The sequence below is a fragment of the Xiphias gladius genome, chromosome 2, assembly GCF_016859285.1.
Source record: "Xiphias gladius isolate SHS-SW01 ecotype Sanya breed wild chromosome 2, ASM1685928v1, whole genome shotgun sequence".
Classification (NCBI taxonomy): domain Eukaryota; kingdom Metazoa; phylum Chordata; class Actinopteri; order Istiophoriformes; family Xiphiidae; genus Xiphias; species Xiphias gladius.
The window spans coordinates 10,613,954-10,624,314 of NC_053401.1; the positions used below are offsets into that span (position 1 = coordinate 10,613,954).

Genomic DNA, 10,361 nt, shown 5'->3' on the forward strand with positions numbered 1-10,361 from the left:
TGCACAAACCAATGCAGAAGTAACATACTGACCTGTAGGAAGAGTATAGTAAGGGTCTTGATGACCTGCTTTTTGTTTTTCATGAATACATGCATTCACTCAAAGTGGTACAAGACTTTGGCTAAAGAAAGTGAACAGACTGAATAAACAGGATAAAGTCTCTTGAGGGTTTAATGTTGATATAGTGTTTGTGTTTTACTGCGCATTCATACAACATCTGTTCCGGCTACTATGCAGCAGACCCTTCACAGATCCTGCATAAGTTGCCGATATCAATACCGTTTGGAACCGTTTTGAAAAATACTTTGAAATGAATGTGAGGGTAATACATTTCTGTTCCGCAGATAAGGTGGCTGGATATTTACATTCAGCCTTTTCCCGAGCACAGGCATCGTAAAGAGGTGGAGTCTTGACGGGAAGGGATGTCAGTTTCCTTCTAATGTCTTTTCTCACCACGAAACAGCTGCCCGGGTTCATTCTGTGGCTGTTCTCCTCCTGAAGCAGCTGGAGAATCATAGCTGCGAAGACATGGCTGCTGAGACGGATGACAACAAAAAAACATTTTATAGGAAGCCCAGTCCCACACTGTGGACTACATCATCGTTGGTGATCATATTTGCGGTAAATATTTTACTCATTTTATGATTAGATAGAATAGTAAATATAGCTTTCAGATAAGTGCAGAGGAGTAAAAAAGTATAATATTTCTCTCTGAAATGTAGTGGAGTGAAAACTAGCATAAATTTGAAATATGAATTGTACTTAAGCACAGCGCCTGCTCCTACTTTGTTACTTTCCACCACTTCTTATCTGTATACAGAGTAGAATCCCCTGCTGTATATTAAAGCTAATGTTGCCTTCCAGGTCTGGTGTGGACTGCTGCCCATCTTGGCAGCATCAGGACACCTTCTGAACAGCCAGAGCTTTGAATGTGGGAACAGTAATGAGGTAAAACTATACAAGCTTTTCATTTGTTACTGTTGCTCCTTCCTCACATCATTTGTTGTGAGCATATATTCTTATAATAACAGGAGTGTATGTATGTATATATATATATATATATATGGTATTTAACTGGATAAAACAAGGAGGTCCTAATGTGCTTTAAAAGAAATAAGTACGATCTTTAAATAGGTCCTCACACAAAATACGTATTCAGTGAAATTATGCCAGGAGAGGGGTTCTATGCTTCAGGTTTAGGGACATAATAGAGGCATGAATATTTACAATTTTTTGGGAGATAAGAGATAAGATATAATCTTCTCAAGGTCAGTGTGCTTAGCCAAACTTAGTTCAAAACTCACATTAAAATTGCTGCTGTTTTGGGAAACAATATGATTGATTCCAGCTGTTGGTACTGATTGAGATTCAATACCCAGACCCAGTCACTAGTGTTGGACTCTGTTCATGTTGATATGATTGTGGGTTTTGTTCTTTTAGGAGGCGTCCAGGCTGAAAAAGGAGTCCTTACTGGTGTATTTGTGGTCAGGGCTCTGTCTGCTGAGCTGTATATTGCTACTGCTGGAAATTTGGATAAGGAAGAGCTTTTTTTCGGTGGTATGTATATATAGTATATGTTCTCCTTGGGAAAAGATATTACTATGTAATACTATAATAACACTAAAACTATCTTTTCCCTCTCTTGTTGTCTCTCCATAGTTACTGGGTGCAATCTGTGTCCTGTTTGTGATCATGATTTTATCTTTTACAAAGACTTGGAAAGAAGAGACTCTGGTGGGCAAATCCCATCTTGCTTGCATAGCTGAACGTGAACTAACATTAGAGTGAAAGTTCATTAATGATATTGGAAACAGTAGATTGACAAAAAATCTTAACCCGAGGTCTAGCTTACTAAAGTAGCTTATTTTCTGGATCTTTCACATCATCTTGTTCAGTGGATGCACTTTGCGCAGGTGTCATACAGATAGCTCAGTTGTCATCATGTGACCTACTTTAAAGCAAAAGCTAGACATTTTTTTGGAAAATTTGCTTATTCTCTTGTCATGTGATGACAATTGAGCAACTCCATCTAGTGGGGAAGACCATGAAATGTGGCTGAATGCTCTGGAAAAAGCTACTAGGTGGAACTTGAATTAAGATTTTTCTTTTGTCAAATGGAAATAGCATGTTTAAAAAATGGAAGGAGTGAAAATGAAGTTGGGTTCATTATCCATTATCCATCTTCAGCGAGTAAATAAATTGCAGGTGTATGTCTTTCTATTTGCCTCTAGGAAATACAAGCGTTTAAACAGCGCTACTTAGCCCTGATACCTCTGACAGATATACCAGGAAACAAACAGACCAATTTGAATGACACAAACTGTTCTATACTCAACAATGTTTACCGCTGGCAGGCTGAGGTAAGGAAACTTTTTTTTAAGGAAATTTTAAATTTATTGGAAGGAATTGCACTGATGTTTCATACTGTCAGCCACTGTGCATGTGTTCTTATATGATATTTAAACATACATGAAGCACTTTTTCTTTGCAAGCAGTTCTAAATCGCCTCTGGTTTGTGTGTGTGTGCTTGGTCCAGTTTAAGTGTTGTGGACTCGAAGGCTACCAAGACTGGGGGTCCATGATCCCAGACTCATGTTTATGTGAAGGAGAGGACAACAGCTCTGGATGTGTGAGTCATTCGCCTTTCGAACTGCAACATTAATTTAAGATGACAGAGATATTAAACAACTGTATCATAGAAACTAACGTATATTTCATAACACAATATATTCTATATTTTACAGTGTTTGGAATAGACATGTAATGTTTACCTTTCTGTTTTAGGTTGGAGTTGGAAACAGCCTTGTTCATGAGAAGGTAAAATAGCTCACGTTGAGAGAACAAACTACTTGTCCCAGTTCTGCTTTATTAAAGGCCATGAAAACCTATTTTCTCCATCAGCTTCTTACTATAAGTGAACTACACGAAAACAAACTTTTCAAAGTTTTAGCACTTTTGGTTATGTCAATTTAGAGATTTCTACATTTTTAAAAAGGTATTATTATTTATTTTTTGTCTATTTAAAAAAAAAAAAAAATTGCAATGTTTCGATCAAGTCAAGCAAGACCCCAGGAACAGTGCTGGGCTTCGAATGGTAGTTTGTAGCTAAGATAACAAGGAAGGTAACGTTACCTGGCATAGCATTTCGAATTCAATTCAGTTCAATCCAAATAATCCCACTGTGCGAGCAAAGTTATGTTTTTAGGTGGTTGCGGCCATGAAACCATGAAACCAAGCATGTTTCACAGACAAATACCATGATATAGAGCAAACAACAAGAAAGCAAGTACTATAACTAAAGTTAGCTAGGTTGTGGGTTAGCAAACTGTCACTACAGTTGCTGTTGTGAAGCTAACATGCAGAGAGGAGGAGCGGGTTTCCGAAAGCCAGCACACCGACTCCAGACAGCAATACTTACAACTCTCCTGCTACTATAGCTAACATCACACCAACAGCATATATTGGCAATCTAGAAAGTAAGCTGAATGTCTGTGGGCAAGTAATTTAACATTACCAGACACACAAATGTGACACACGTACCTGCTTGCTAACTAACCAGTTGGGATTAGCTATCACTCACATTGCCCCCTTTCCCCCATCTCTTCTTCTTTCCCTTGTCCTTTGCATGAACACGAACACTCCCTGATGCTAATTGGCTGGAATAGTGATGTGTGGCTTGGTCCGAGCAATTTTGTTTGTTTCCTATTTACAGAGTCAGGGCTGTGTAGGAACACCAGATTTTTTTCAGCGCACACACAGAACAGACAGCTAGTGGGCCGTGATGAGATATTTGCTTAATTTGACAAAAGTGTATTTTTAGAATCGCTGACTATAAATCAAGCTAGATATAGAATCGCCTTTAAGTGGCTGCTGAGCTGTTAACCTTGTTAGCAGTGCTTGTATAGGCTAGTTTTGCACTGAACTGAACGTAATAACTTGGACAAGCAACAGACTGAACGTGCTACAGACCTGAAGACAGCCTGAATCAATGTTGAAGTTCATGACAGTATGAACGGTGATGCTTCACTTACTTATGTACATACTGAGGTTCATTTGAACGGTGACATGATCACTTAGCTCAAAAAAAAAAATGAAAAACTGCATAGTAACGAATCTTTGAACTGAACTGAACGAAATGATTGGAATCAGCAAAGCGATTTGTTATTTACATATCTAGCTGTGAGGCGAATTTGGCGTGGTGGCCATACTTGCTATTGCAATGATCGGCTGCCAATTTACCCCAGAGGCCATTCGTGGTACTGCAACAAAAAAAATCCCAGGTGGACAACAGAATTCACAACATAGAAAAAGACTGCAAAACTGTTGACAGGTCACCTTGACCTGCATATTACTCTTTGCATAACAAAATTTTATTTATATTTGTAAAACTTTCCCAGAGCCAAGGGAATACATTTTCGTATCCATGATATCATCACAATATAAAGTCTACAGGCCGAGTTGGAAAGCATGGGCGGGGCAAGAGGGAGAAACATTATTGCGCATGTGTAGTGGGCTGCACAACATGGAAGTAAACTCATAAACTGGAAAACATTTTTCGTATATATTTTTGGCAAACAATTGTCAATTAAATGAATGGATGCCATCTTGTATTGTGGTATCTAGTTCTTCTTACAATAATACATTAATGGATTAAAGAGAAGAGAGTCTACATGGTCTTTTAGAATGAAACATTGTAAATAAATGTACCGGCAGTAATGTAGATAGTCTACAAGAGTTTTTACAATCTTGATAGCTGGTAAGATTGCTTATTTGGCCAGGTAACTGTCAATCCAATGTGGAGGAACCACACTCATTAAGTCTTGATGAAGCAGTTTTTTTTGTGTGTTTTTTGAGGGTTAAACTCTTAATTAATACTACCTAAGGTTATAAGTTTTTTTTAAAGAAAGTTTTCAAACAAAGAAAGATAAAAATTATCATTATTAACACGTGTTAATGTGTGAATGCATTTTGTTACCTCTTTGGTTTGTGTGTCTGTGTTTGTGTGTGTGTGTGTGTGTGCACGCAGCCTTGTCTCCCTACAGTCCTTTCCCTTGTAGGAAAACGCAGCTCCACGTTTTGGATCGTCATGATAGTTTGGGTAAGAATTATTGTTATAATTTGGCAGATCTTTTTACTTGTATGAATATTCCTTTAAGACACAGTGAAATCATCTTACCATCACAGGAAAAAAAAGTTGGGAGACTGCCCTACTTCATCTTTTCCCAACCTTTTCTATTTTGTTAATGTGTTTTCTCCAGTATTGTTATCCTTTGGCATTCAGGGCCGCCGTAGAAAAGATTTAAAGGTTAAAAAGGTTTAGTAGGTGAATTATATCAGGTTCCCCGAAAATATAACTATTTTCTTATTTGTTTAGATCACCATCATTGGTGCTCCGGTTGCCATCTTTTTGTTGGCTCTGGTGGTCTCATTTTCTCTATGTAGTTATTGGGTAAGTAATATGACATGATGGTTTAATTTGACAGAAATAACACATATGGTCAAATACGAACATAATGAATATATGGAACCATCTAATACAAGCAATATGTTTTCCTTGTGTTCAAAGCTCTTTTTGAACCATGTTGTTATAAACAGAGTGTTTGGAAATACAAAATGAGTGGAGGACAGGAAATTGTTCCAGTGGTGTTCATCCGAAAGGACAATAATAACCAAACAGAGGAGGAAAACAGAAAAGATGGGGAAGCAAAAGAAAGCAGAAGGGATGAGGACGTTGTCGTAGAGGTAGAGGACGTAGAGGACGTAGAGGACGGAACAAGTGTGGAGGGAGAGGGACAAGAAGCAGCGGAAGAGCACTGGGATGAAAATGTAATTACAATGATTCCGCTGTCAGAGCTAAGGAGGCTGCAGGACGAGCTGGACACGCCTCCCGTCCAACACCAGGCCCAATGTTTGTGTATATTTTCTAGGAAACCCAAGAACTTCTATACAGTAATGATAGAGGAGGGTTCACCACTGCTACCCAGCGGTGCTGTGTTGGCTGATGCCAACAAACCCAGCGAATGTCTTTGGGCTGAGGGACACCATGTTTTCTCAGTGGAGCATATTGTCTGGCCGAGAGAGAGTAAACCGCAAGGCACTCCACCATTATAGTGTTAAACTGTTAATTTGTGCTGGTGCTGTCTATTTCGTATATTTTATTTTTCAAAGTAAAGGCCAAAGGCCCATATTTTATTTTACAAGAAAAGTAATTTAGTGAAACGATTATGTCAAAACATCTTCATATCTGGTGGTTGAACAAGGCGTGCCCACGTCATACCTTGCGTAGCTCCTCCAAGACACGTTTCAAGGACACACTGATCAGCAGAATCCCTGCATCAAATATACCCATGAGCTTCAGGGCCAGTTCCTGTGTATACGGGACTCCCCAGAATTCGGTGGAATGGGTCAACCAGCTGGACAAGCGCACCCAGGACCTTGCTGGTCTATCTCCCTGGCCAAGGTTCCCGAGGACCATTAAGAGGGAGCGCCGTGGTGCAGGTGACAGCCCTTTTGTGACGCAGCCCTCATCAAACCACCACTGTCAGCCGGTGACTCAGGGGGATTTCCAGTTGCGGCACCCAGAGAAGTGGCAGTTTACACAGGAACAGCTTGGATCCATGTCACTCAGTTCAATGCAGTACTGCGGAGGGTCTCTCCAGATGACGCAATCAACTTCAGAGCAGCATGACACGTCAGGAAAAAAAACGGATGCATGCAAATGCCAGTCGACAGAAAAGGGCTCAGCAGAGACTGATATGGGAGGTAGAAAAGAAGAAACTGATGGATCAGATCCAGGGCTGGAAGGAGGAAGTGAAGAGGGTGCAACGGGAACTTGCTTTTTATAAACAAAGACTTGAGTACTACAGGAAGCTGAGGGGATGCGTGCCATAATAAAAAAAAGTTGACCAGACCCCAGAAGAAAATTTGTCACAACACCCAAAGACTCATTACGAAAATACCTGGTCACTGGCTCGAGAGCTACCCGGCATGACTAGAGCCAGCAGGGGATGTTGGACATTAGGACAGTTACCAGAACCATGTAGTTAATGGACCCAGATATGAACTTCACTCAGACACCGTATTTTGGTCAGTGTTTGGAATGTCATGTATACATCTGGATGAATACTGGGAATAAGGGGTTGGTTTGATACTTCTTGTAATCCTGCTTATATGGTACTGTTAATGTTTATTGTAGTAGAATATTAGCATTGTTTTTGGAATAAAAGCTTGCTGTCCCTTAGGTCCATATACTACACACGGACTACACACGGACTGCAAATGGTACACCCCTAAAGTGTCGGACACCATATTTAAAGTAAGGTGGCTCACATCACATGCCTTCTTAGTTGTGGTTGTGGAAATGTAACTAAGGTAGTATGACCCTACCTGGTCAAGCCCCTGACAAGGTAGAGTTTCCTACTCCCCTATACATATAAGTCACACTATAGATAAAAAGGAGCTGGGTCATTCCTCTACTCGTGTGTGCCGTTGACAGTGACCACTTGGGCAATCATTGCCTATATGGGGTGGCGTTTTTTCCACCCAGGAAGATGGACGTTGGCAACAGTAGAGGGACAGGTTATGGCTTTGAAATACTGTTCGCAGTACTGAGAAATGTGAAAAAAGGAAAAATAAACTCAATGCTCTTCAAAATGGGACTTTTAGTCCCAAAGGGGGGATATGTGGTATATTTTATTTTGTAACCAGACCATGTTGAGACACCATTATATTTAAATATCTTAGGATGTCAGTAGGTTGGAACATTGCCAAGGGTTGGCAGAGTAAGCAATCTATTGTTGGAAAGTCCCGTAATATGGGAAAAAGTGGGGTGATACCTAAAAATAGGCCACACAAAGAAGGGGTGCTCGGCCCACAAGAGGGAGTGTCCAGCAAGGTATATAATACAAGGAGAGTTTAAAACAGGTTCAGTGTGTTCATGAACCAGCCTCGGTTTACTGTATTTTGTTGCAGTTTACAGTAAATATAAAGAATTACACCAGACTCTTCCTGTCTTAATGTCTTAATTTAATACTTGAGTTACTGGAAGTTGCAGTAGAGTCATTAGAAATTTGGTGTTGTGTAAGGTCTGAAGATCTAGTGGCCCATTTGTTTTTCCGCGACACTATACCACACTGCGACATATTTACGCATTGCATTTCACACACTGCAAAATGTCAAATCCAAAGAACTGTTTTAGAAATAGAGAAATATGAGTCACAAAATGTCTTTACCTAAATATCACAGATTCAAACAAATAATATTTTAAAAGCATAGCAATTATTAATTGAAAAAAATAAAACTGCATTTGGCAGGAATAACTTAACAAATAACGAAAATAACAAATTTTAGGTGGCTCTTACTTACACACCTTCCGGAGGATAAAACTATAAGTACACATCCAGAGTATCGCAGTCTGTATAATCTGAAACTTTGTTCTTTGTATTTAACTCAGGTGTTTTGCTTAGTTGCATCTGGGGCCTCCCTATATTTTACTAGCTAATGCATATTCATTCATCTCTGTGCTTTCCTTTACCACACCACCATGTTGAAAAAAACACAACATTTTGAAAGTATTTCAGACATCTGAAAAAAAGCACTTGGAGTACTGGTTAACTTTGATAATGTACAGCTATTTGTGAGCCACAGTTTCTTAATTTATTATATCATATTGTAAACTTTAAAGGATAAACTGCTAATTTATGCACTTAGGTCCAGAGTGAAATATTTCATCAAATATTGGAAAGATTGCCATGAAATTTTATACAGACATTCATGGTCCCAGAGGATGAATCCTACTGACTTTGGGGATCCCCTGAGTTTTTCTATCTCTGGCAGTTCATCCAATAGTTGTTGAGATATTTCAGTCTGGACCATGGGGGTGGACTGGCCGACAGACATTACCATCCCTAAAAAAACTCACTGAACTCACCACAAGAGGAGTCTCTTGTTCTCCATCACAGCTCCACCCGTGTGCTTGACAAACCTGTCGACCATAAATATAATGAAAAGCTTGTGCCTTCATTCTTCGATGTCTGATATCAGTATTAGTATGACTATGGTTACAGTGTGGGCCTTTTGTCATGTGTCAGCACATTAACATTATGTCAAATTTATGGCCCTGTGACGGGAAACGTTGGTGTTTTTCGAAGTTGTTGCTTAGCAATTCCCCTCTGGTTTCCCCTCATTACACTTCAGCTAATCTAATATAAGCAGAGCAGGAACCTCTGGTGGACTGCAGTTAATGTAAACAGCAGTAAATCATCTAGAGTCTGTGGGTGAGAGAGAGAGATAATATGGACTTGATCACTGCGGGCTAGTCGCGTATGATTTTTCTTCTTTTTTAAGCATACTTTTCTACACATTAGTTACATTTTGAAAGTTTCAAGTATTGAGATCCTTTAGTTATAATCAATATTTTTTATAACAAATGATAATAGTGAAAGGGGTTGCTCACAGTGATGACCCAACAGAGAATTTGTGTGCAGCTCCCCTCTGCTTTATGGAGCTTTGCAGTGAGTTTCAGCTCATTTATCTTTCCAGCCCACAATGTTACTGTTCTGGTTCACTCTCGACACTCCCATGACAGTGTTTACAGCCACACCAGGAAGGTGCTTTTCAAAAGAGAGTGAATATTAGATTTACATTTGTCTGTTGGCCACAAACATGACTCCAAATGAATGATAATGTTGCTCCATAACTGCTGGATGTGTAGATAAACATCAGTTTGCTGACAAGTGTGTCTGACAAGTGTGTCTGTGGAGTACTCTTTTGAGTAAATGTTCTTGAGTATGTACTTGAATAACTACATTGAGTTACTTTCCACCTCTGTATGTGTCTCTTCCATTTGACTGTTAGCCTTGCTGCATTAATCCTTCTTCGAAAAAAATCTGGTCATTTCATCTTAATCCAAAATCTGTCAAAGCAACAGAGTTTTGTGAGGAAAAAGACGATGGCACTTTGAATAAATTGCCTGTGCCAATCGCTCCCCTCTTGTATTGCTTTAGTTTTTATCTCATCCCTTTGTTTATTGTATACAGATTCAATATAATTTTAGATATATTTTTTGATTTTTTTTGCACCTCGCACCTGTCCTGCAGGGTTTATATAATATATATATATAATATATATATAAACATTATATATATATATATATATATATATATAAACATATATACACACATATGTACATACACATATATATATATACACACATATATATTATCAAGCAAATTATAAAAAATATAAATATATATATACACACACAAACATATATATATATATATATATATTTATATTTATTATCATTTTCTTCAACACTTTATGTAATTGTCACATGACACATCATTGAAATAAATCCTCAA

At 38.8% G+C, this 10,361-nt stretch overlaps 1 protein-coding gene across 2 annotated transcripts; it reads left to right on the forward strand.

Moving 5' to 3' along the window:
• Positions 1-501: 501 nt before the first annotated feature.
• On the forward strand, positions 502-6,137 carry LOC120798529. 2 transcript variants are annotated; one of them, XM_040142861.1, is made up of 10 exons: positions 502-621; positions 865-948; positions 1,441-1,557; positions 1,660-1,734; positions 2,232-2,360; positions 2,537-2,629; positions 2,785-2,817; positions 5,027-5,098; positions 5,375-5,449; positions 5,596-6,137. In XM_040142861.1, the coding sequence occupies exons 1-10, from the start codon at positions 529-531 to the stop codon at positions 6,109-6,111; spliced, it is 1,287 nt and encodes a 428-aa protein (XP_039998795.1). In that variant the 5' UTR covers positions 502-528; the 3' UTR covers positions 6,112-6,137. The 2 variants fall into 2 exon arrangements, with proteins under 2 accessions (XP_039998795.1, XP_039998804.1); XM_040142870.1 differs by having other exon boundaries at positions 5,567-5,716.
• Positions 6,138-10,361: the final 4,224 nt, after the last annotated feature.